At 44.7% G+C, this 27,234-nt stretch overlaps 2 protein-coding genes across 7 annotated transcripts; one reads left to right on the forward strand and one right to left on the reverse strand.

Moving 5' to 3' along the window:
- Positions 1 to 176: 176 nt before the first annotated feature.
- Positions 177 to 6,648, reverse strand: ck073 (CK073 protein). 4 transcript variants are annotated; one of them, XM_036951033.1, is made up of 5 exons: positions 6,410 to 6,648; positions 5,424 to 5,661; positions 5,034 to 5,185; positions 663 to 721; positions 177 to 411 (listed from the first exon to the last, which is right to left on the reverse strand). In XM_036951033.1, exons 1-5 carry the CDS (start codon positions 6,437 to 6,439, stop codon positions 357 to 359), a joined length of 534 nt encoding a protein of 177 aa, XP_036806928.1. In that variant the 5' UTR covers positions 6,440 to 6,648; the 3' UTR covers positions 177 to 356.
- Positions 6,027 to 27,218, forward strand: LOC110495539 (copper-transporting ATPase 2). 3 transcript variants are annotated; one of them, XM_036951302.1, is made up of 22 exons: positions 6,027 to 6,165; positions 7,621 to 7,725; positions 10,128 to 10,974; positions 13,058 to 13,342; positions 13,504 to 13,667; positions 13,855 to 14,016; positions 14,196 to 14,272; positions 14,395 to 14,578; positions 15,368 to 15,601; positions 16,464 to 16,555; positions 16,798 to 16,925; positions 18,893 to 19,047; positions 19,178 to 19,312; positions 19,427 to 19,621; positions 19,865 to 20,047; positions 20,265 to 20,457; positions 22,462 to 22,608; positions 23,707 to 23,849; positions 24,146 to 24,349; positions 24,486 to 24,603; positions 24,760 to 24,862; positions 25,956 to 26,420. In XM_036951302.1, the coding sequence occupies exons 2-22, from the start codon at positions 7,675 to 7,677 to the stop codon at positions 26,230 to 26,232; spliced, it is 4,077 nt and encodes a 1,358-aa protein (XP_036807197.1). In that variant the 5' UTR covers positions 6,027 to 6,165; positions 7,621 to 7,674; the 3' UTR covers positions 26,233 to 26,420. The 3 variants fall into 3 exon arrangements, with proteins under 3 accessions (XP_036807197.1, XP_036807196.1, XP_036807195.1); XM_036951301.1 differs by lacking the exons at positions 6,027 to 6,165; positions 7,621 to 7,725 and adding an exon at positions 8,315 to 8,997 and having other exon boundaries at positions 13,058 to 13,151; positions 13,185 to 13,342; XM_036951300.1 differs by lacking the exons at positions 6,027 to 6,165; positions 7,621 to 7,725 and adding an exon at positions 8,316 to 8,997 and having other exon boundaries at positions 25,956 to 27,218.
- The last annotated feature ends 16 nt before the right edge of the window (positions 27,219 to 27,234 follow it).

Genomic DNA, 27,234 nt, shown 5'->3' on the forward strand with positions numbered 1-27,234 from the left:
TGCATGGAGAACATGAGTAGCGGGACAGTTTGGGTGTTGGCCTTTTCGTTAACTGCCCCTAAAGTGCATCTCATGCACTAGCAATGAACGTTTTCAACATGAAAATAAATGAAGCATCTAGGATCCGCTTCTCCAGGCAAGCTAAATATGTATGGAATAAAGTAGTGGTGAAAAGAGAATTTTAAGAAACGTTTAATATTTGACAAAACATGTAGTAATTGTTGCTATAAAACAATATTTTCGTCTTCTGTGGAGGACCATTCCTGGACATTCTGGAACAGAAAATGAAGTCTTTGGTCTTCTCTGTCTATGCCCCTTTATCATGGTTTTTAACACTGTGGTATCGTTGAGACAACTCAAGTCTTCCAGAAATTAGGGTTTTGAGCCATGCGCCTCTGGAAGTTCTCATACCTGGGGAGAAATATCAGAGGAGCACATGACTTTATGCTTTTGATTTAGGAAGCACATTCAGATCGTTTGCAGTGTCCATGCTTAACTGACTGATTGAGAAATTCCTCAAATGTTAGTTTCCTTGTAGCCAGCCCAATAACCACAGGTTCCACAAACGTGGGTCAGGTAAATTTAAAATAATTGATTGGGTTAATTCAAGCAGGTGTTTAAATGGTCTGACTTTGAATATGAGCAACAGGGAATCATTTTACCATTTGAGGATGGAACTGGCAGGGATGAACATTTCTGAGGGGTTTGGAGTCATCTGCGACTGGGAAACGGCAAAAGACGAGGAGAAATTATACAAACTGTCCAGCATCTTCTGAGTGAACTGAGGAGAGAGAGTTGAGTTGGTCAGCTGAGTGTGTAGGTGTTCTTTAGCAACATCAAAATAAAAGTCCTGCACATGTGCCATATGTGGACAAAAAAGGAATAACTTGTGGGGATGTATTTTGACACGAGGTAAGCAGAGAGGAAGTGGGTCTACAATAGACCCATGTTTGAGAAGTCTCCTTTAGATATGGTCTCAAATACCCCCTGTCATAATGATCAACTGTTCTGCTCACTGACTGTTTGTGCAACCTAATACAAATGAACACAATGCTAGTGTGCCTGTAGAAAGTCTACCCCCCCCCCCCCCCCCCTTGGATTTCTTCCCATTTTGTGTTAAAGTGTTAAAGATTCATGAAAAATAAGTGCCAATATACCTTAATTAGTTAGAAACACCTTCGCAGCGATTACAGCTGTGAGTCTTCTTGGGTAAGTCTGAGCTTTGTACACCTGTATTGTGCAATATTTGCTCCTTTTCAAAATTCAAGCTCTGTCAAGGTGTTGGGGATCATGGCTAGACAGTAAGTCTTGCCATAGATTGTCTAGCAGATTTAAGTCAACTGTAACTTGGCCACTCAGGAACATTCACGGTCTTCTTGGTAAGAAACTCCAGTGTAGATTTGGCCTTGTGTTGCAGGTTGTCCTGCTGAAATGTGAATTCCTCTCCCAGTGTCTGGTATAAAGCAGACTGAAGCAGTTTTTCCTCTAGGATTTTGCCTGTGCTTAGCTCCATCCTGTTTCTTTTCATCCTGAAATACTCCCCAGTCTTTGCTGATGTCAATCGTTCCATGATGCAGCCACCACCATGCTGGAAGATGAGGCATCACATCAGTGATGTATCAGATTTGCCAAAAAGTGTTTCCTTTCCAGTATTTAGTGCTTTGTCACATACATATGTATGTTTTGGAATCTTCTGTGTATTTGTATTCTTTTCACTCTAATTTAGGTCATGGGGTCACTACAATGTTGTTGATCCATCCTCAGTTCTCTCCCATCACAGCCATTGAACTCTGTAGCGGTTTTTAAAATCAGCAATGGCCTCATGGTGAAGTCACTGAGCAGTTTCCTTCCTGTCCTGCAGCTCAGTTCAGAAGGACGACTGCATCTTTGATGTATCTGGGTGGTTTAATACAGTGGTTCCCAAACGTTTAATAGTCCCGTACCCCTTCAAACATTCAACCTCCAGCTGCGTACCCCCTCTAGCACCAGGGTCAGCGTGCTCTCAAATGTTTTTTGCCATCATTGTAAGCCTGCCACACACACTATACAATACATTTATTAAACATAAGAATGAGTGTGAGTTGTCACAACCCAGCTCATGGGAAGTGACAAAGAGCTCTTATAGGACCAGGGCACAAATATAATTTTGCTCTTTATTTAACCATCTTACATATCAAATTGTGAATAACTCACCACAGGTTAATGAGAAGGGTGTGCTTGAAAGGATGGACATAACTGCAATGTTGGGTTGTATTGGAGAGAGTTTGTCTTAAATCATTTCCCACGCATAGTCTGCCAGTATTTAGTTTTCATGCTAGTGAGGGCCGAGAATCCACTCTCACATAGGTACGTGGTTGCAAAGGGCAGAGTCTTAACAGTGTGATTTGCTAGGGCAAGATACTCTGAGCGCAGGCTTCTGATAACATTTTCACTGAACCACATGAATGCAATTTCGATGAGACTCTCTTGTTCAGATATTGGTAAGTGGACTGGAGGCAGGACATGAAAGGGATAACGAATCCAGTTGTTTGTGTCATGTGTTTCGGGGAAAGTACCTGTGTATTTGCGTACCCAACTCACTCAGGTGATTCGCTATATCACATTTGACATTGTCCGGAAGCTTGAGTTAATTTTCACACAAATCATACAATGATGGAAAGACCTGTGTGTTGTCCATGTCAATGCAGACAGAGAAGATATCCAACTCAATTTTGTCCCGCACATTGAATATAGTTGCGGAGAGTCCCTGTAATCCTAGACTCAGATCATTCTGGCGAGGATTTAAATCACCCAGATAGGTCAGTCGTGTGACAAACTCGTCATCATGCTAGCAGTCAGACAAGTGAATATTATGGTCAGAAAATAACTAAGCTTGTCTCTCAATTCAAAAAACATGTCAATACTTTGCCCCTTGAAAACCAGCGCACTTCTGTATGTTGTAAAAGCGTTCCATGGTCGCTGCCCATTTCATTGCATAATGCAGAAAATACACGAGTTCAGAGGCCTTGCTTTAACAAAGTGAACCATTGTCACTGTGGTGTCCAAAACGTCTTTCAAGCTGTCAGGCATTCCCTTGGCAGCAAGAGCCTCTCGGTAGATGCTGCAGTGTACCCAAGTGGCATCGGGAGCAACTGCTTGCACACGCGTTACCACTCCACTATGTCTCGCTGTCATGGCTTTTTCTCCATCAGTACAGATACCAACACATCTTGACCACCAAAGTCCATTTGATGTCACAAAGCTGTCCAGCACTTTAAAAATATCCTCTCCTGGTTTCCAGAAGAGGATGTCTTCCTTAATTGACCCCCCATAGATATAACGGACATGTGCCAGGCCCGCCACGTCTGTTGTCTCATCCAGCTGTAACACATATTCACTGGCTTGTATGCAAAGCAGCAATGGTTTCAAAACATCTCCTGCCATGTCACTGATGCACCATGAAAGTGTTGTTCGATGAAGGCATTGTCTGTATAGTTTTTTGGGCCTTTTCCCCCAGCATTGTTCCAGCCATATCTGCAGCAGCAGGAAGAATTAAGTAATCCACAATAGTATGGTGCTTGCCTGTCCTAGCCACTCGGTAGCTCACCATATAAGATGCTTCTGGCCCCTTATTAATGGTATCTGTTGTCTGTCTGTTGTCTAATGTCTGCGCAAGAGTGAAGGTTTACTTTTGCACATATAACACACTGTGGCTGAGGAAAGGCACTACTCCCAATATAAGTGAACCCCAAATCAATGTAGTTCTCATCATATTTGCGCCTCTTCGATGGTCCAACGTCCCTGTCTGTTGTTCGGTGCTTTCCCGGGTAAGGGGGCAGTACCTTGGTGCTTTCCCGGGTAAGGGGGCAGTAGCTCTTCGGCTGCATCAGATTCACATCCATGCTAGCTGGTCTAACAACAAATGTAGAATTACTGATGCTAGCATTGGATGTGCTCGTGGAAGCAGACCAACTTGTTGTTGACAGGTGCAGGTTTAGTACCGCTGGTAGTAACAGTAGAGCTGGTATGTGTCTCTATGGATGTGCTCGTGGAAGCAGACCAACTTGTTGTTGGCAGGTGTAGTACTGCTGGTAGTAACAGTAGAGCTGGTATGTGTCTATGGACACGGGCCTTTTTTAAATTTGACCATTTATCCATTTTCCAGCAAACGGAATGAGCAGCAGCTATGTTTGGCTACATACGGACCATTAGTGGAATTCCCGCGAGAGACTAATGTAAATTATTTGACTAGGCTACCTACTAGGCTACTAGACAGTGTTGTTATTTCACTAAACGCTAGGTGGTTTATTTTATTTTTTGGCAGTGAAGAGGCTACTCAGGTAAGATAAAAAAAACTCACCCAAATGTACAGCCCTGTTGGAAAATATAAATGGACTGTTTTTAAAAATGTGAAATCACATTTTTATTTGGTGTACCCCCGATGGCATTGCACGTACGTACCCCAGTTTGGGAATACCTGGTTTAATACATCATCCACAGCATAATTAACTTGATCATGTTTAAAGAGATATTCAATGTCTGATTTGTTATTGTTACCCATCTCCCAATCACTGCCCTTTGAGGCTTTCGAAAAAACTACTTGGTCTTTGTAGTTTAATCTGTGCTTGAAATTCAATATGTATGAGGGACAGAGGAAGGTGTAGTCATTAAAAACAATGTAAACCGTGTGAGTCCATATAACTTATGTGATATGTTAAACCAAGTTTGACTTCTGGACTAATTTAGGCTTGCCTAAACAAAGGGGTGAATACATATGCAACAACTATAGTTTAGTTGTTGTTTTTTTTACACGTGTAGAATTTTATTTTCACTGACAGTATTTTGTGTCAATTTTTTTTAAATGAAATCTATCACTTTAAAAGCAAAGTGAAAAGTTGGAGGTATAGACTTTCCATAGGCACTGTAAATACACACGTGTTGCTGGTACACAGCAATCAAACCAAGCAGCTTGAGTATTGACTCGTATACATATTATCAAAGGACAGTTACTTTCACTGGTTATGTACACTGCAAAGCACCCATAATGCTCTAACCTGCATAAAGGAGTCAACAGCGCACACAGTGGCACCTGATACAGGCGTCTGCTGGACCAGCTGCTCCAAAGGCTCAATAGACACACCAACTTGGGCCACGGAGGCAAGCCGAGGTACTGTCATAACTCCAAATGGATGCTCTCCACCCTCACCTATAGGAAGACAGCAGAAACACCAATGATGTGTAACTTTTGCTCAACAGTTTACCCACCTTTTGCAAAAAAATGCATTAAAAGAAGAGGAAGGGTTATTTTTCCCACCACAACTGGCGATCACAGTTTACCCACCTATTGTTTTACCACTACAGCACTAAAACACACATACTGAAAAAACACCTTGTGACAACTACTAATGAAAGGACTTTATTAAATACATTTGAATGATACTCACCTGGTTTTAATTGAGATATTTTAAAGATGGCACTTGGTTTGTCGTTGGTGATGAAACCCAGGAGCTGCCAGACCTGCCCACCGACAGGGTCTGGGAAGGAGAAGTAGACGGCTCCACCCATCCCCGCAGGGAAAGGCACTGTGCCCAACATGAACACCACCACATGGTTCACATTCTCATAGTCTGGTAGGTTGAAGACAAACTTGTCACCAGCAACCTGCTGGGCGTCAGTCTGGACCTAAAAGACAATTGTAACCTCTACTTGAGCTGGAGTTATTTCAAGAGGTACTTTTCATTTAATTAAAGGCACAATCTGTTTCTGTATTTCACCAGTTTGACCCTGCCATTTTTTTGGTCAACTGATTATTGGGGTAGGTAGGGACCAGTGGAGGCTGGTGGGAGGAGCTGTAGGAGGATGGACTCAATGGATGGAATGGAATAAATGGAACGGAGTCAAACTTGGTTTCCATATGTTTGATACCGTTCCACGAATTCCATTCCAGCCATTCATTACACATTACAATGAGCTTGTCCACATAGCTCCTCCCACCCGCCTCTGGTAGGGACATCATGATGTATCTCTTTTGGGACTCTTACATTCATAGACAGCCATGCTTGCAAGTCCATGTACCCTGTCATGGTAGTAGGAAACATACTTTGAAGCTATACATTTTCTGTTTAGAATGACACCCCAAAACAACAAACATGAGTACAATTTGGGTTATGATACTAGCTAACTACGGTAAGAAAAGTTGTACAAGCTAAACAATGTACACAAAACCTCTGTCTCTGTTTAGCTCATATCATAGAGCATTTATAACTAGCTATATTGTTCAAGAATCAATGGGTATATGTAGCCTACGAGTAGAAATGACCAGTGAGCAGCCGGGAATACAATAACACATTGTTCATTCATACCAAATGTGTAGTTAGCTGTCATTTCAGTCCCAAGTTAGCTTGCTGCCGTTAGCAAGTTCCATACTTACCAATCTACCAGCAACCAAACATCCAAACATTGTAATGTCCTTGGTTTACTTTATATTTCGGTCAAGATGACTGTCTTACACTTTGTCGATAGCACCAGCTGAGTCCATTTCACAAAACTCCCGAGAAAGTTAGCTAGCTAACTCCAATGTTTAGTTACGTGTGTATGTTCTGCTTTAGACCACGTGTATACGAGAACTTCCGGTTTGATTGACGTTTCAAAATAAAAGCAACCAGAAAGAAAGTGATCAAATACTCATTAGAATGTGATAGAACGCTTCCGTGGTTCTAATAGGGAGGGTGTTTGTTTAAGAAGAAAAGAAAGCACCAGAAAAAACAAATGTCTATAATCTAAGATAAATTGTATTGTGATGGGACTGCAGAAAAAATACATCATGTGGGTCCATGGAAGTATGAAAACAGAAATACTTAGTTCCGTGTAACCAACATAAGTGATACAATCCCAAAAGATCCATCCTATATCTCTCCCACAACTCTCCAGCCTTTACTTGCAGGTTTATATTTGGAATTGAAGGAGCATTCAGTAGGAGTCAGTCAAAGGCTTCATTGTGTGGCCTATAAACCCGAGGATCTGTTCAAATCACCGATGCATGGCTCGGAGGAGAATGTTAGGGTGAATGTGAGCTGTTCGTCAAGGTCTGTGACCTCTGAGTCTTCTATATTCTTGGTTGGCTTGGAATTAATCCACATTTTAAACAACTGCCATGGAAGTCATGAGAATTCACCTATTATTGGCTTATTGGTCATCTAAAATTGGGATATATTGGGAAATGTAACCTAGATTTGTTTCATTGAAGAGTATTGTATTTTATTGAAGCTGGTTGCACTGGGTTGAGCAATGTTTGTTGATATGTCAATATAGATTGAATAGCACCAATGCCTGCCACAATGAATCCATTATTGTCAGCCAGGCCATAGTCGCCAATATCTAATAACTGTCACCAAAAGCTGCCAAGGTAAACCTACACCCCCCTAACTATGACTATGTGGACTTTTATAATCACACTCTATCAAACTCTATTGGTTTATACTATAGCTTTCTCTTTCCATGAAGTCAAGCACTCCAGCATTCCAGTGATGTGATAGTTTAGAGTTGACATCATCCATTACAGACAAAATTGGATAACTGTGACTTGTGTCATGCGGCTCATCCTGTTCGGACTGGAGTTGTCCATTGTTGTCTTGCCTTCAGATCCGTTCTCTGAAGAAGACTGCAGAAGGCCCCTGATCCAACTGGAAGTTTACCATGTATGGATCCACATGGCCCACTAAGTGGATGAGGAATTACCTGAACTATGTGAGTAATCTGGATACAGTGTTACCTCTATGTGTTTACATGTTCATGTTATTATCAGGCTTCAGACTACTTCTAAATTCAGAAAATCTCTATACTCTGATCAATGGCTTGGGTCAATAGACAATAGACAGTTGTGCTATATTTGAGACAACTTCAAGCATATGGGTTGTCGGGACATTCATTCATATCCTTCATAGAGCCTTTATTCAATATATATTATGTGTGACATTGTTGTTGAATAGTATGTCATACTCATATCGCAGACATATTTATATTATCTGCTTCTGCAATTAACTTATTACATTTTTTTAAAACATTATAGTATGACAATTAAACAACTGTATGTATTAGTGTAATTGAAAAATAACGACAAGTTATTTTTATGCATTTACCATTATGAAAAGGCTATTTTGAATTCACAGAGTAGGTTTAGGCTAGGCTATGCTGAAGGTGTGAGTGTAGGAGTATATATGCATGTTTGTAGCTTATACATGACACAGCACCGAGTTTGCTACGTTGTTGCACTCGTTTCCAGTATAAAGTGCAACGGGAGGGGCTTTGCGCGCGTCCTCTTGATGCCAGGTAAATGATCTACAATACACGCTGTATCTGCACTACAATACAGTAACACAATCACCAAACTAAGTGCCCAGTGAAACACTGTCATGGGTTTCCGTGTTACTGTGGGGGTTCCACAGCTGTACTGTGAATTGTTACGATCATTCAAGTGCCCACAGCTTTTTTACTTGTATTATTGCGTGTTATTAATTGACCGTTATTTCTATTTTTTATTTCTCTCTGCATTGTTGGGAAGGGTCCGTAAGTAATAATATCACAGTTAGTCTACCTACACCTGTTGTTTATGAAGCATGTGACGAATGAAATTCGATTTGTCCAAGAGCTGGGCGCAAAAGAAAGGCATTGCCAGAGACAGAGGTAACCGCAAGCAGTGCGACTGGACTTCAATCATGTGCACAGCTCTGCACTCTGCGCTCTCTGACATTATAGTGGCGTGTTGCCTAATAGAAACGTGAACCACGAACTTTTGCCCTCTCTGGGTGTTGTGAGAAACAAATAAAGAACCACAGAGAAGTGACCATGTTTTCGCAAAATCCGATAAGTAGCCTTACTAAATATGTTTCGAAGCCGTCAGTAGTGGGACAGGTTGAGGTTTGTATGGTTGAATGTCAGTCGCCTTGCGCTGTTAGGACAGCTGTACCAGACGGACAAACCGCAGACCATGGGAGGGAAGCAAATCAGGCTGAACTAAAGGTAAGAAACACTAACTGACCGGTTTCTTAACTGTTTAAATGTAAATGTATATTCCCATTTTAGATATACATGTATGGCGTTATACTGCTCACAAAAATTCTGAATGTATTTATAAATTCTGAGTTGATGTATTTGAAATCTGTGAAAATATTGTTTTGAGCCACGAAAGTCAGACCATGTTGTGTGTTAATATCACATCTATCCCTTGACCCGTTGGTTTGAGGTTACTACTGTACATAGGAAGCTCTCTCTCGGTTGACATTCCCATCAACAAACGGAGTATCTTAGTATTTGTTTAACAGACAGTGTGAGCTGTGGCTTCCCTCAGGACATACAGTAATGTAGGCTAATATACAGTAATGTAAGCTAATATACAGTAATGTAGGCTAATATACAGTAATGTAAGCTAATATACAGTAATGTAGGCTAATATACAGCAATGAAACATATATTGTAAAAATGTATTGCCCACATGTGACACAAGGTCAGGAGTTCATATTGATCAGGTGAGGTGGTGTTATTTCTTATTGTATGGTAGACTGCAGTTTTACCATATTACAAAAAGGCATTGGTGGTGTTCACAATGACTGCCAATGCACCGAATGCTCCCTGGCCTCTCCTCTCCTCCTCTTAGCCTGGGTGTCAGATCCAGATGAGCGTTGACTCTAAGCAGAGTCACATTGTTACCGTGTGAGCAGGGTTACTTATGGTCACGTGGTCCTGGAGCTTCTAGTAATCCATGGGTCTTTCCACACCTTTGTTTTACACCAGCAGTCTCTGGTCTGTGTGCTCCATCCTCATACAGTGGATGACCAGAAGTACTGTACGTTCCCAGAGTGGGCCACTAACGATGTTGACACTGGAGAATTCATTGTGAAGCAGTGGTGACCTAACTTGTCCTCTGCTTCAAGCCTTTTTAAGGGCCGGTCACAAATCTAACTCAAGATTTCAAGGAGCTGATTGCAATCAGCTTTTCATGGCATCCAGTATTTAAAGGGCTATAAAAAACGTTGCTGCTTCGACTTCTGAAAACACTGAGCCTACATATAACTGACATGATCAAGTATGTGCATCTCAATCTGTTCTCTCTCTCTTGCTCTCGTCCTCTACCTCTCTGACCCTCTCTTAAGGAGAAGATGTGTCCCTGTGAGGCCTGGTGTTCCCAGAAGCGGACCTATGAGAACCTGGCCTACGAGCCTGGGAGTCAGAGTGAGCTCTACCCCCAACCTAAGGCCCTCTCCCGGGCTGTTTTCCAGCTCTCTGGCCTCACCCCCAAGACCTCCATCCAGGCCATCGAGAGCCACATCACTAGCCTGAAGGGAGTGGTGTCTGTCAACTTCTCTGTGGCCAGTGGCCTGGCTCAGGTGGATTATAACGCATCATCTATCTCTACCAGGGAGTTATCTCTGGAGATCCAGGCCATGGGCTACGGCGTCGTGGACGTGGCTGGGGAAGAGGTGACTAAGATCGGGGAGACGGAGGCCACAGAGTCCCTGACGAGGATCAGGGTGAAGGGTATGACATGCCAGTCCTGTGTGCGCTCCATCGAGGGACGGATAGGCACTCTGCCTGGGGTTCTGCACATCAAGGTGTCTCTGAGCGATCAAGAGGCAGTAGTACAATTTCAGCCCCACATAGTGACATCTGAGGAGGTAAAGGAACAGATTGAGAACATGGGATTTGGTGCGACTCTTACGAACAAAGACACAAGTATAGATTGTGGTCAAGGGGAGACACCTGTGTCATCCTCCATCTTGGATTCACTGACTCAGACGTCTGTCATTGGGATTGTAGGGATGACCTGTAATTCATGTGTCCAGTCCATAGAGGGCAAGATCTCTGAGATGACTGGGGTGTGTTCTATAGCGGTGTCATTAAAGGAGGAACAGGGGACCGTCACCTTTGACCCCAGTCTGACTCAGCCAGAGGAACTAAGGGCAGCCATTGAAGACATGGGATTTGATGCTTCACTCATAGGTATGCTTAATATGTTTATTTCACCTTGAACAAAAATCACAACTACACTTTTCTAATCAGACATTTCATTCATGTAATATGGGGAGGGGGGCTCAACTGAGTAGGTACATCGTTGTACAGAATACAGAGAAATGGATTACTTCAACATTCCAAACTCACCAAATTGGCAGTCTCACAGCGGTGGGCATACAGTAATACTGCTTTCAATGGACAATGCTGTTCAAAGCATTCTATTTCCATCCAGCCTTGCTATTAGTGGAGAGTATGCAGCACTTGGGCACAGGTCTCCTTGGAAACAAGACAAGTGTGCTTTCTAGTGTGGCATCAAGTGTTCTTGAATTACCCAGACTTGGGGCCAGTAAAACAAGCTTATAAACGGATTATGAACCGGTCTGGTTCTTTTATGTCACCCCCCCTTACACTGAAAGCTCTCTCTCTCCATCCATGCATAACCCATCCAACCAACGGTCTTGTTAATACACTGCTCAAAAAAATAAAGGGAACACTTAAACAACACAATGTAACTCCAAGTCAATCACATTTCTGTGAAATCAAACTGTCCACTTAGGAAGCAACACTGATTGACAATAAATGTCACATGCTGTTGTGCAAATGGAATAGACAACAGGTGGAAATTATAGGCAATTAGCAAGACACCCCCAATAAAGGAGTGGTTCTGCAGGTGGTGACCACAGACCACTTCTCAGTTCCTATGCTTCCTGGCTGATGTTTTGGTCACTTTTGAATGCTGGCGGTGCTTTCACTCTAGTGGTAGCATGAGAGGGAGTCTACAACCCACACAAGTGGCTCAGGTAGTGCAGCTCATCCAGAATGGCACATCAATGCGAGATGTGGCAAAAAGGTTTGCTGTGTCTGTCAGCGTAGTGTCCAGAGCATGGAGGCGCTACCAGGAGACAGACCAGTACATCAGGAGACGTGGAGGAGGCCGTAGGAGGGCAACAACCCAGCAGCAGGACCGCTACCTCCACCTTTGTGCAAGGAGGAGCAGGAGGAGCAGTGCCAGAGCCCTGCAAAATGACCCCCAGCAGGCCACAAATGTGCATGTGTCTGCTCAAACGGTCAGAAACAGACTCCATGAGGGTGGTATGAGGGCCCGACGTCCACAGGTGAGGGTTGTGCTTACAGCCCAACACCGTGCAGGACGTTTGGCATTTGCCAGAGAACACCAAGATTGGCAAATTCGCCACTGGCGCCCTGTGCTCTTCACAGATGAAAGCAGGTTCACACTGAGCACATGTGACAGACGTGACAGAGTCTGGAGACGCCGTGGTGAACGTTCTGCTGCCTGCAACATCCTCCAGCATGACCGGTTTGGCGGTGGGTCAGTCATGGTGTGGGGTGGCATTTCTTTGGGGGGCCGCACAGCCCTCCATGTGCTCGCCAGAGGTAGCCTGACTGCCATTAGGTACCGAGATGAGATCCTCAGGCCCCTTGTGAGATCAAATGCTGGTGCGGTTGACCCTGGGTTCCTCCTAATGCAAGACAATGCTAGACCTCATGTGGCTGGAGTGTGTCAGCAGTTCCTACAAGAGGAAGGCATTGATGCTATGGACTGGCCCGCCCGTTCCTCAGACCTGAATCCAATTGAGCACATCTGGGACATCATGTCTCGCTCCATCCACCAACGCCATGTTGCACCACAGACTGTCCAGGAGTTGGCGGATGCTTTAGTCCAGGTCTGGGAGGAGATCCCTCAGGAGACCATCCGCCACCTCATCAGGAGCATGCCCAGGCGTTGTAGGGAGGTCATACAGGCACGTGGAGGCCACACACTACTGAGCCTCATTTTGACTTGTTTTAAGGACATTACATCAAAGTTGGATCAACCTGTAGTGTGGTTTTCCACTTTAGTTTTGAGTGTGACTCCAAATCCAGACCTCCATGGGTTGATAAATTTGATTTCCATTGATAATTTTTGTGTGATTTTGTTGTCAGCACATTCAACTATGTAAAGAAAAAAGTATTTAATAAGAATATTTCATTCATTCAGATCTAGGATGTGTTATTTTAGTGTTCCCTTTATTTTTTTGAGCAGTGTATGTTGTGTTCTTTTCTCCTGAAGAATCTGGTTCTGCAGAAACTCTACCAACCACTCCCCTTCAAAGACGAAAGACTCCCCTTTCCCCCCACTCCCCCAGAATGGCTCACAGTAGCTTTGGCTCTACCAAGACTTCCATTAACGGTAGCTCTGGCTCTACCAAGACTTCCATTAACGGTAGCTCTGGCTCTACCAAGATGGCCACTGCTGATGAGGAGGGGAAGGTTCAGAAGTGCTTCATCCGTGTGACAGGCATGACCTGTGCCTCCTGTGTGGCCAACATTGAGAGGAACTTAGTCAAACACAGAGGTGGGTGATGTTATCCTTTAGGTCACTGTCATTTCCCATAGAGTCACTAAGCAGAACGCTTGACCTGGCAGTACAGTTTCTATCATGAGGATAAACAAGTATTTTGTGGTGATGCCACTTTCCCTGGTTAGGGGTTAACTGCACAACATTGTGTGTTCCAGGTGTCATCTCAGTGCTGGTTGCCCTCATGGCTGGTAAGGCGGAGGTGAAGTATGACCCTGGTATTGTTGATGCCAAGCGGATAACACAGCTCATAGAGGGTCTAGGCTTCGGTGCCACACTGATAGAGGACAATGCTGTTATGGATGGGAAACTGGACCTCTCTGTGAGTCTTCTCATTGGCTGAGACAACATGGAGAAAGAAGAAATACATTTCTATGCTTGGCTAAATACATTTCTATGCTTGGCTAAATACATTTTCTTTGATGTTTAGTCCAGTACTACATTGGGCCAACGGATTGTCTGGTACAGCTGCATTAAGTTTAAATTTGTTTTGCTCATCTCATGTGTAGGTAACTGGGATGACATGTGCGTCATGTGTCCATAACATTGAGTCCAAACTCACCAGGACCAAAGGGATTCTAGAAGCCTCAGTTGCACTGGCAACCAATAAAGCCCAGATCAAGTTTGACCCAGAAGTGCTTGGAGCTCGTGACATCATCAGAATGATTGAGGTAGCTAGCTAGAAGTTGACTTTGCTGCCATGTCTCTTTAAATTTGGTTGCTACATTTGTTTTTCCATCACCAACATCTTGTAATTGTTTTGATCACCTATATATTCACATTGTGCAATTACAGTGTTGGTACATATTCTTACCCATATTTACAACTGTAATAACTCTGTCTGTTCTAGGGGCTGGGCTTTGGGGCGTCTCTAATGAAAGCTGAAGGCTTTGGGAACAACCTGGATCATGGGGAAGAGATTCAACAGTAAGTATCTGTTTTGGTCCTCTGTCGATTTTGACTTGAGATATGTGTTTTTGAATCAACCTTGAATTGATTTAACACACTCTCCTCTCTGCATGCGTCCTGCGTGTGTGTGTGTGTTCCAGGTGGAAGAACTCGTTCCTGTTCAGTCTGGTATTTGGGGTGCCAGTGATGGGCTTGATGATCTACATGATGGTAATGGACAGTCAGCACGGGGAACACGGTGGCTCTATGCCCGAGGAGCAGAACCTTCTCCCAGGCCTCTCCCTCCTCAACCTGGCCTTCTTCCTGCTCTGTACACCTGTCCAGGTATACTAAGACCCTACCTATCCCTGCTACTGGCTCAGTCTCAGTACTGTAGATGTGTCTGTGACCCCCAGATACTATAGGATCCTACCAAGCCCTGCTACTGGCTCAGTCTCAGTACTGTAGATGTGTCTGTGACCCCCAGATACTATAGGACCCTACCTAGCCCTGCTACTGGCTCAGTCTCAGTACTGTAGATGTGTCTTTGACCCACATATACAATAGGACCCTACCAAGCCCTGATACTGGCTCAGTCTCAGTACTGTAGATGTGTCTGTGACCCCAGATACTATAGGACCCTACCAAGCCCGGATACTGTCTCAGTCTCAGTACCGTAGATGTGTCTGTGACCCCCAGATACAATAGGACCCTACCAAGCCCTGATACTGGCTCAGTCTCAGTACTGTAGATGTGTCTGTGACCCCCAGATACTATAGGATCCTACCAAGCCCTGATACTGGCTCAGTCTCAGTATTGTAGATGTGTCTTTGACCCCCAGATACTATAGGACCCTACCAAGCCCTGATACTGGCTCAGTCTCAGTACTGTAGATGTGTCTTTGACCCCCAGATACTATAGGATCCTACCAAGCCCTGATACTGCTGATCTACTGTATGTCGTAGTCCATTATATAATAACTGTAAGTCACATTTCTCTCTCTCTTCATACCTCTCTTTCTCAATCTCTGTCTCTCTTGCTCTCTCTCTTCATACCTCTCTTTCTCAATCTCTCTCTGTCTCTTGCTCTCTCTCTCCTCCTCTTTCCCTCCCTCACATCCTACTCCTCCATCAGATCTTCGGGGGTCGTTATTTCTACATCCAGGCGTACCGCTCGTTGAGACACCGCACGGCTAACATGGACGTCCTCATCGTCCTGGCAACCTCCATCGCCTACATCTACTCAGTTGTGGTCCTCATTGTGGCGATGGCAGAGAGAGCCAATCAGAGCCCTGTCACCTTCTTTGACACCCCGCCCATGCTCTTCGTCTTCATCGCCCTGGGCCGGTGGCTGGAGCACATAGCAAAGGTAAGGCTATTCTACCCTACTCTATTCTACTCTACTCTATTCTATTATGCTATATTCTACTCTATTCCATTCTATTATATTCTACTCAATTGTATTCTACTCTGCTCTATTCCATTCTACTCTATTCCATTCTACTCTATTATTTTCTACTCTACTGTACTTTATTCCATTCTCCTCTACTGTACTTTATTCCATTATACTCTACTCTATTCCATTCTATTATATTCTACTCTATTCCATTCTACTCTTTTATACTCTACTCTGTTCTACTGTACTATATTCTACTGTAATCTATTCCATTATACTCTACTCTATTCCATTCTATTATATTCTACTCTATTCCATTCTACTCTATTCTACACTACTCTATTCCATTCTATTCTACTCTGTTCTACTCTACTCAATTGTATTCTACTCTACTCTGCTCTATTCCATTCTACTCTATTATTTTCTACTCTATTCCATTCTACTCTATTCTACTCTACTCTGTCTACTCTACTCTATTCTACTCTATTCCACTCTATTCTACTCTACTCAATTCTAGTGTTTCTCCTACAATTAGTTATGCGGGTTGCATTCCACTTTCCTTTACCTGGACCACAGCTAAAGTCCTTTTGGTTGGAAGTACTTCTGTTGCTCTCAGCTTTATGGATGGTGGATGGCCAGGGGGTTATTCTAGGTCATATCTGGTCAGTTTTTGTGGCATTTATGGTCATATGATTGTGTTATTATGGTGTCAGTGTGGGAAAGCAATCACCAGACTACAGGCTGAAGACTTATGCTGAGGTCGGCTGGTAATTCCCAGGTTTAATCAACACCCACTCATGTCATTGTCTCTGTGTTTCCTGTTCCGATTCTGCAGAGTAAGACATCTGAAGCACTGGCCAAGCTGATGTCACTGCAAGCTACTGATGCCACTGTGGTCACGTTAGGTCCTGACCACTCCATCCTCAGGTGAACCTAAACCCAGGTTCATTTTCCCACAGTGAACATTTGTGGAAAAATATGTTTATTTTATGTGATGTTTATTTTTATATTGGCCTCATATAATCAAACCTGCCTTAGCCTTGATTTCTTTACAATCTGTTTATAGCTGTGTCCATCAACTATTCTGAGAATATTTCACCACAATAAATCAGTACTGTGTCTGTGCTGTGTGCGTACGTGCGTGTGTGTGTCTGTGCTGTGTGTGTCAGTGAGGAGCAGGTGTCGGTGGAGCTGGTCCAGAGAGGAGACATAGTGAAGGTGGTGCCTGGGGGAAAGTTCCCCGTGGACGGGAAGGTGATCGAGGGAAGCTCCATGGCAGATGAGTCCCTCATCACAGGTAAGAACCGTTTTGTTGGGGAGCCAATGGGCCATAGTGGTTTACTGTCATTATGGTCCTTTTGTGGTCTATTGGTGATTGACTGTGTTGCAGTGAAGGGTAAAGGCATGTAAATGCACCTTTTTTTATTTAACATTAGCAAAATACCACTACATGACCCACCTAGTGTGGAGAAATGCATTGAAAATCTAGGTAGCATGACTCTATTCACTAACGACGATCGTTGTCGTTGGGGTCATTTAGTAGTCTGTATCGGTGGTTGCCGGTAGTCATTGTGGTCATTTAGTAGTCTGTATCGGTGGTTGCTGGTAGTCATTGTGGTCATTTAGTAGTCTATATCGGTGGTTGCTGGTAGTCATTGTGGTCATTTAGTAGTCTATATCGGTGGTTGCTGGTAGTCATTGTGGTCATTTAGTAGTCTGTATCGGTGGTTGCTGGTAGTCATTGTGGTCATTCAGTAGTCTGTATCGGTGGTTGCTGGTAGTCATTGTGGTCATTCAGTAGTCCGTATCGGTGGTTGCTGGTAGTCATTGTGGTCATTTAGTAGTCTGTATCGGTGGTTCCTGGTAGTCATTGTGGTCATTTAGTAGTCTGTATCGGTGGTTGCTGGTAGTCATTGTGGTCATTTAGTAGTCTGTATCGGTGGTTGCTGGTAGTCATTGTGGTCATTTAGTAGTCTGTATCGGTGGTTGCCGGTAGTCATTGTGGTCATTTAGTAGTCTGTATCGGTGGTTGCCGGTAGTCATTGTGGTCATTTAGTAGTCTGTATCGGTGGTTGCCGGTAGTCATTGTGGTCATTTAGTAGTCTGTATCGGTGGTTGCCGGTAGTCATTGTGGTCATTTAGTAGTCTGTATCGGTGGTTGCCGGTAGTCATTGTGGTCATTTAGTAGTCTGTATCGGTGGTTGCCGGTAGTCATTGTGGTCATTTAGTAGTCTGTATCGGTGGTTGCCGGTAGTCATTGTGGTCATTTAGTAGTCTGTATCGGTGGTTGCCGGTAGTCATTGTGGTCATTTAGTAGTCTGTATCGGTGGTTGCCGGTAGTCATTGTGGTCATTTAGTAGTCTGTATCGGTGGTTGCCGGTAGTCATTGTGGTCATTTAGTAGTCTGTATCGGTGGTTGCCGGTAGTCATTGTGGTCATTTAGTAGTCTGTATCGGTGGTTGCCGGTAGTCATTGTGGTCATTTAGTAGTCTGTATCGGTGGTTGCCGGTAGTCATTGTGGTCATTTAGTAGTCTGTATCGGTGGTTGCCGGTAGTCATTGTGGTCATTTAGTAGTCTGTATCGGTGGTTGCTGGTAGTCATTGTGGTCATTTAGTAGTCTGTATCGGTGGTTGCTGGTAGTCATTGTGGTCATTTAGTAGTCTGTATCGGTGGTTGCTGGTAGTCATTGTGGTCATTTAGTAGTCTGTATCGGTGGTTGCTGGTAGTCATTGTGGTCATTTAGTAGTGTGTATCGGTGGTTGCTGGTAGTCATTGTGGTCATTTAGTAGTCTGTATCGGTGGTTGCTGGTAGTCATTGTGGTCATTTAGTAGTCTGTATCGGTGGTTGCTGGTAGTCATTGTGGTCATTTAGTAGTCTGTATCGGTGGTTGCTGGTAGTCATTGTGGTCATTTAGTAGTCTGTATCGGAGGTTGCCGGTAGTCATTGTGGTAATTTAGTAGTCTGTATCGGTGGTTGCCGGTAGTCATTGTGGTCATTTAGTAGTCTGTATCGGTGGTTGCCGGTAGTCATTGTGGTCATTTAGTAGTCTGTATCGGTGGTTGCCGGTAGTCATTGTGGTCATTTAGTAGTCTGTATCGGTGGTTGCCAGTAGTCATTGTGGTCATTTAGTAGTCTGTATCGGTGGTTGCTGGTAGTCATTGTGGTCATTTAGTAGTCTATATCGGTGGTTGCTGGTAGTCATTGTGGTTCTTTGGTGGTGTACCATGGTTGATGGGGTGGTCAATGTTCTCTCTGTGGTCAGGTGAGCCCATGCCTGTGAGTAAGAAGCCCGGCAGTTCAGTGATAGCTGGCTCCATCAACGCCCACGGATCTCTACTGGTGCAGGCCACCCACGTAGGAGCAGACACCACCCTCTGTCAGATAGTCAAACTAGTGGAGGAGGCACAGACATCCAAGGTAAACAAACCACTTTACGGCCAAGGTCAAGACGGGACATCTTTGATTGTAGGCTACAATTACCTGTGTAAGTTACAATATAATCAGTTACTGAAGATATAAGTATCTGAAACATCTCTTGTTGGACTAGGCCCCCATCCAGCAGTTTGCAGACAGACTGAGTGGCTACTTTGTACCCTTCATAGTCATTGCCTCAGTGCTAACACTGCTGGTCTGGCTGGTGATCGGCTTTGTCAACTTCCATGTTGTGAAGGAGTACTTTCCTGTGAGTAACCACAAGAGCTTATCAAACTCCTAACAAAGCCTTATGGCATTGATGTACTTTCTGAATGAAAAGACCAGTTCTGAATCATAGTGTTTGTGTGTTTCAACCTCACAGGGTTACGATGAGAACATCCCCAAGACAGATGTTATTGTCCGCTTCGCCTTCCAGGCCTCCATCACAGTCCTGTCCATCGCCTGCCCCTGCTCTCTGGGCCTGGCGACCCCGACAGCTGTCATGGTGGGCACGGGGGTCGGAGCCCAGAACGGCATCCTCATCAAGGGAGGGGAGCCGCTGGAGATGGCCCACAAGGCAATGCACCTCTATTTACTACCTCCCAACCGAAACATACTTCCCGTAAACGTCCAGTGTTTTCCAAACTGTATTGTGGGCCGGGTACAGGGTAGAGTCGGTTATGGTGACTTAGTGTGAAGTTGAACATGTATGATAGGCATTTTCCACTGCTCTAACCCTAAAAGCCACAGCTAAAGCTACCAGCAGTAACACAGACAGAAAATGACAGTGTTGTCCGCTCCCTCCTTTCCTCCCATTCAGATCGGTGCAGTGATGTTTGATAAGACCGGCACCATCACTAACGGTGTCCCGCGGGTGACCAGGGTGTTGGTGCTGTGGGAGAGGGCACGGCTGCCCCTGCGTAAGGTCCTGGCACTGGTGGGCACAGCGGAGGCCAGCAGTGAACACCCACTGGGGATGGCTGTGGCCAAGCACTGCAAAGAGGTGAGGGTATTTCATTGATATCTACCAGGTATCTGTGCTTTAGCCGCTGTATAAACACAGACAAGGTCATTCTATCCACTTTACCCTGGAATTATTCTCCAGGTCGTTGATATAAATGAGAATGAATGTTCGCAGTCAACTTACCTAGTGAAGTAAGGGCTCAATGTAATGAAATAAATAACTAGTGTGAGCGAGCGCCTGTCTGTATGTATATCAGGAGCTGGAGACAGATGTTCTGGGTTCCTGTAAGGACTTCCAGTCGGTGCCAGGCTGTGGGATCAGCTGTAAGGTGTCTAACATTGAGGAGGTACTGCTGGAGGGTGACCAGGACTCCTGTCATACCCAGGTCACACTGCAGGGGGCCACGACTGATGAGAGCAGCCTGGTCGGCGATACTGTGTCAGTGTCAGGTCAGTGTTGCTTTACAACATCACGGTTTTTACCCCTTTACTTGGTGGTCGTACTCATGATGTACAGTACCAATCAAAAGTTTGGACACACCTACTTATTCAAGGGTTTTTCTTTATTTTTACTATTTTCTGCATTGTAGAATAATAGTGAAGACATCAAAACTATGAAATTACACATATGGAATCATGTAGTAACCAAAAAAAGTGTTAAACAAATCAAAATATATTTTATACTCTTCAAAGTAGCCACCCTTTGCCTGGATGGCAGCTTTTCACACTCTCGGCATTCTCTCAACCAGCTTCATGAGGAATGCTTTTCTAACAGGCTTGAAGGAGTTCCCACGCATGCTGAGCACATGTTGGCGGCTTTTCCTTCAGTGGTTCAACTCATCCCAAACCATCTCAATTGGGTTGAGGTCGGGTGATTGTGGAGGCCAGGTCATCTGATGCAGCACTCCATCGCTCTCCTTCTTGGTCAAAAAAGCCCTTACACAGTCTGGAGGTGTGTTTGGGGTCATTGTCCTGTTGAAAAACAAATGACAGTCCCACTAAGCGCAAACCAGATGGGATGGCGTATCGCTGCAGAATTCTGTGGTAGCCATGCTGCTTAAGTGTGCCTTGAATTCTAAATAAATCACTGGCAGTGTCACCAGCGAAGCACCATCACACCACCTCCTCCATGCTTCATGGTGGGAACCACACATATGGAGATCATCCGTTCACGGACTCTGCGTCTCACAAAGACACGGTGGTTGGAACCAAAAGGCTCAGATTTGGACTCATCAGACCAAACAACAGATTTCCACCGGTCTCCATTGCTCGTGTTTCTTGGCCTAAGCAAGTCTCTTCTTATTGGTGTCCTTTAGTAGTGGTTTCTTTTTTAGCAATTCAACCATGAAGTCCTGATTCACACAGTTTCCTCTGAACAGTTGATGTTGAGATGTGTCTGTTACTTGAACTCTGTGACACATTAATTTGGGCTGCAATCTGAGGCTGATAACTCTGATGAACTTATCCTCTGCAGCAGAGGTAACTCTGGGTCTTCCTTTCCTGTGGCGGTCCTCATGAGAGCCAGTTTCATCACAGCGCTTGATGGCTTTTGCGACTGCACTTGAAGAAACTTTCAACGTTCTTGAAATTTTCCGGATTGACTGACCTTAATGTCTTAAAGTAATAGTGGTATCATGTTTTAGGTAAGACCCAGATGCAGACAGTTTTGAAGAAACAAAGTTTAATACTAAACCGGGGCATGCAGTCTCAGGGTCAGGGCAGGCAGGGGTCAATAATCTAGAATGGTGGGGTAAGGTACAAAACGGCAGCCAGTCTCAGGGTCAGGGCAGACAGAGCGGTCAAACCAGGAAGGACTAAAAAACAGGAGCAAGAAACAGGCAGGAGCAGGGAAACAAACGCTGGTAGGTTTTACGAACAAAACGAACTGGCAACAAACAAACAGAGAACACAGGTATAAATACACAGGGGATAATGGGGAAGATGGGCGACACCTGGAGGGGGGTGGAGACGAGCACAAAGACAGGTGAAACAGATCAGGGTGTGACAGGTGGACTGTCGTTTCTCTTATTTGAGCTGTTCTTGCCATAATATGGACTTGGTCTTTTACCAAATAGGGCTATCTTCTGTATACCACATCTTCCTTGTCACAACACAACTGATTGGCTCAAACGCATTAAGAAGGAAATAAATTCCACAAATTAACTTTTAAGAAGGCACACCTGTTAATTGAAATGCATTCCAGGTGACTACCTCATGAAGCTGGTTGAGAGAATGCCAAGAGTGTGCAAAGCTGTCATCAAGGCAAAGGCTGGCTACTTTGAAGAATCTCAAATATAAAATATATTTTGATTTGTTTTAAACTTTTTTGGTTACTACATGATTCCATATGTGTTATTTCATAGTTTTGTTGTCTTCACTATTATTCTACAATGTAGAAAGTTGTCTAGCCTTGAAGTCCACTCCATTGCTAATGGTGTTTTGTGTGTTGTCCAGGTGCCTCTGCTAGCCCCTCCTATTCGGTCCTGATCGGGAACAGAGAGTGGATAAGGCGGAACGGGCTTCATGTAGGAGCTGACGTGGATGACGCCATGTCCAGCCACGAGACCAAGGGGCAGACAGCCATCCTGGTAGCTATAGATGGTACAGTCTCAGTCCAATGACAGACATTTACATTTGAGTAATTTAGCAGAACTGTTTTCCAGAGAGACTTACAGTTAGTGCATTCATGATAGCTAGGTGGGACAACCACATACATATCAGTCATAGTAAGTACATTTTTCCTCATTAAAGTAGCTATCAGCAGAGTCAGTGCTGGTAAGTGGAAAAAGTCAAGTGCGATTGTTAGTTCACGGAAGGTCGTTTTTTGGGGGGGGTCCAACAGAAGAAAAGCCTTCACATCCCACTGGGTCAGGTTATGGACACATATTGTAATAGTCCTGAACTGTCTCTCAACAGTGGTTTATCTATGACCCTCAGGACTGTGTCCTACTCCAACAGTGGATTATCTATGACCCTCAGGACTGTGTCCTACTCCAACAGTGGTTTATCTATGACCCTCAGGGCTGTGTCCTACTCCAACAGTGGTTTATCTATGACCCTCAGGACTGTGTCCTACTCCATCAGTGGTTTATCTATGACCCTCAGGACTGTGTCCTACTCCAACAGTGGATTATCTATGATCCTCAGGACTGTGTCCTACTCCAACAGTGGTTTATCTATGACCCTCAGGACTGTGTCCTACTCCAACAGTGGTTTATCTATGACCCTCAGGACTGTGTCCTACTCCAACAGTGGATTATCTATGATCCTCAGGACTGTGTCCTACTCCAACAGTGGTTTATCCATGACCCTCAGGACTGTGTCCTACTCCATCAGTGGTTTATCTATGACCCTCAGGACTGTGTCCTACTCCATCAGTGGTTTATCTATGACCCTCAGGACTGTGTCCTACTCCATCAGTGGTTTATCTATGATCCTCAGGACTGTGTCCTACTCCAACAGTGGTTTATCTATGACCCTCAGGACTGTGTCCTACTCCAACAGTGGTTTATCTCTGACCCTCAGGACTGTGTCCTACTCCAACAGTGGTTTATCTATGACCCTCAGGACTGTGTCCTACTCCAACAGTGGTTTATCTATGAGGTACATACACTGAACATGGGATATGTGTCAATCCCCTGCGTCAACCTCACCGTTCCGTGTCGGGGACATGTTCCATCTCCTCTTCCTATGCCCTAGGTGTACTGTGTGCCATGCTGGCCATAGCAGACACAGTGAAGACCGAGTCTGCCCTGGCTGTCCATACTTTACTCAGCATGGGGATAGAGGTGGTCATGATCACTGGGGACAACAGACGTACTGCTAAGGCTATAGCCACACAGGTAAGAGAAAGATAGAGACCGCACGCATGCATGTGCAGCACATGGGGATGTGGGAAACTCCTCAGCCTGAAGGGTCGCCACTTGTGCCGCCAAATTGTACATTTTATGGTGGTGCCGACTGGTAAGACTCTTTGGGAGGGCCGTCACGTGTGCTAGCAAGACAGAGGTTCTGGGTTCGAGTCTTGGTGTGAGCTGAATCAGGAGGAAGTGGTACTTGCTAAGCAAGCAGCGTGGCGTTCATTACACACACACACACACACACACACGTCTGAATTGTGTCTCTGTCCCTCCTCCAGGTGGGCATCAGGAAGGTATTTGCGGAGGTGCTGCCGTCCCACAAGGTGGCCAAGGTGCAGGAGCTGCAGGAGAGGGGTCTGAGGGTGGCCATGGTGGGTGACGGGGTCAACGACTCGCCCGCCCTCGCCCGCGCCGACGTGGGCATCGCCATAGGGACGGGCACAGACGTGGCCATAGAGGCAGCTGACGTGGTGCTGATCAGGGTGAGGAGCAGAGTGGGGTGTGGTTGGGATGTTAACTACATCCTAGTTACATGTGTTGTGAGATGAGGTCTCCTGGGTGTATTTTCTGTCCCAAAGGAACTTCAGTGATTTGAGTTGTTTTCTCCGTTCTACGTAGAATGATCTGTTAGACGTGGTGGCCTGTATTGAGCTGTCCAAGAAGACTGTTCAGAGGATACGCATCAACTTTGTCTTCGCTCTCATCTACAACCTGGTAGGGATTCCCATCGCCGCAGGTCAGTAACAAATCATATTTTATTTTGGTCGCATACACATATTTAGCAGATGTTATTGCGAGTGTAGCAAAATGCCTGTGATCCTAGCACCAACAGTGCAGTTCTGTGTGTGTGTGTGTGTATGTAGTAAAGCTGGGTTGCACTGTACCCATCCAGGTGTGTTTCTGCCCGCTGGTCTGGTCCTACAGCCATGGATGGGTTCAGCAGCTATGGCAGCTTCCTCTGTGTCTGTGGTCATCTCTTCCCTGCTGTTAAAACTGTGAGTGTATGCTTCTGCCTCTCTGTCTGTCCGTCCTTCCATCTATCTCCCTGTCTGTTGGGGATTTTGCTGTGTATTTATTTCAACCAATCAAACTTGCCCTCCTAGATGTTTTGCATACCTTTCAACATCCCAGATGGGAACTTTTACTGGACGGCATGCAAGCATTTTTATACCACTTTTCATGCACCAAAATCTCAATCTCTTCACTGTAAACTCGGTCCATTGAGAAGCGTTTCCATAGTAACCTGAGTAAAGTAGCGTGTGCCTGTAGAACAGCCCAGGGCACCGTGTCCAGAGTGTCTCTGTTGCAGCAGCCCACTCACTGAATACTACACAGACTGAACACAGTGCACTTTGACCTCTCAGCTGTATCTAGTTCACTATTTGGAACCACTCCAACTCCCTCTTTATTTATGGAAAACAGTGTAAATGTCTCAATCTTTCTCTCCTTTTCTGTTCCTTACATGCCACATGTTTTTATGTCATGTTTGTCTTACTCACTCACACGTTATTTTGCCTGTATTAACACGCCACTTGTCCGTTTCAGGTCAAGTCTCTGTCGCTACACTTTTCTCCCCATCCTCCTCATACTCTCGTTTACTCGTTCAAATATTGTTTATTGAACACGCACCAGAATGGTGTATAAAAGACAAGTGTGCAATGCTTATTTAAACATAAAAGAGCAGACAGGAACAACAAGACCCAGAGTTCTGGGTACAAAACAAATATTACAAAACAAGACATACAGAACAAGGACAGGTAGAAAGAAAGAGGGTAGATGTCACCCCCCTTATCCCCCCCCCCTCCCAACTGCGCGGGTGGCGGGGCCAGCACATGCTGCCTATAGGTAGATTAAAATATTAGAATTGAGAGTGCGTTAAAATGTACAAATCCACAGCGCCGACTGGTCCAAGTAAGAGAGGAAAGGCTGACAGATTTGATCAAATGTTAGAATATATCTCATTCTTTCTAAGTGTACAGTGTTTACCAATTCGCTAAGCCATAATTTGGTAGAGGGAGCTTCCCTCCTTTTGCTCTCTCTCTCTTACTAAAACTGACCTCAGTCCTCTCCTGCTTCTTCCTGCTCCAGGTATAAGAAGACGTCAATCGAGACGTATGAGTTCCGGGCCCAGGGGAACATGAAGAGCCTGAGCCCCAGCCAGGTGAGCACCCACGTGGGTCTGGACGACCGGCGACGCACCCCTCCCTCCCTCCGCGGTGCCTGGGAGCGCCTGAGCCAGGGCAGCCGCCTCTCCCTGCCCATCTCCCTCTCCAGCCAGCCGGACAGCCGAGGTCCATCCACCCCCTCTCTCCAGGACCGCTGCTCCCTGCTGGACCACGAGAAGGAAGTGGGCCTCGTAGTGTAGCAAGGTGCCAGGTAGAGGACATTATGTCGAAAGGGAAACTACCTGTCCTATGGAAACCATCTGGTGGAAAGGTCCAAGGGAAACTGTCCACATTCCTTAGTCTCATCCTCTTCATGTCAATTAGATGTATTTTAATATTTGACTGAACGATAACTGAGAAATAAATCAATACCTAGAAATGAATCATTCACAAAGTTACTTTCTTTAAATCTTTCAAGACACTTTTTATCACAAGCTGTTAAACAATATGGCTCTTCAGTTTACATTATGAGGAAATGTTATTCATTGTGAACTTTTTTTAGGGGGATTGTCATGTGTGGTTTGCCCACCTATTGTTTGTTTTGAGTGAGTTCTAATGGTTCATTTGTCTCTCCTTTGTCCCTGTAGTCCAAATATATTTCAGTAAAATCCACCAAGGTTTCTGCTTTGTACTTCCCTTGACTTGCTTGTGTAGCCCATCTCATGACGCCTTTTACACAACATCTCCATCAAAATGTACATGTAGGCCTGTAAGTAGGCCATATGTGTATAATCACCTTCTAAATGAAAAGCATTGTGTCTGTAGAACCTCATCAGAAAGACTTTTGCTACATCTTCAGAGCTAAAGATACACATCGTTCTATGTCCGTGAGAGAATGGATCATTAATGTTGCATGGCCTGTCATGTCTTCACACTAGTGGTAGTAGATGGTGAGGACAGGGAATAGGTTACACCCCTGAAGTAGTCCCCTGGGTTGCATCTCAATAGTCTGCAGTGACTTCCTCAACTGTCTGTCATTTGACTTGCATGAGAGAACGGCAATGAATTTGGATTCCTTATAAGATGTTATTTTTCCCCTCATATTTACAAAGTTCAGGGTAAGGGAGTGGGGTTACCAATCACTGTCTACGTTGCTTGATAATGAGGTCCACAAAATGCGCTCATCTTTCATTCAGTAAACTGAGAAGACTTCTTCTGCTATTAAACTTGTATGTCGATTTCTAAATGATGTTACATAACTG

Source organism: Oncorhynchus mykiss, chromosome 18, assembly GCF_013265735.2.
Source record: "Oncorhynchus mykiss isolate Arlee chromosome 18, USDA_OmykA_1.1, whole genome shotgun sequence".
NCBI lineage: Eukaryota > Metazoa > Chordata > Actinopteri > Salmoniformes > Salmonidae > Oncorhynchus > Oncorhynchus mykiss.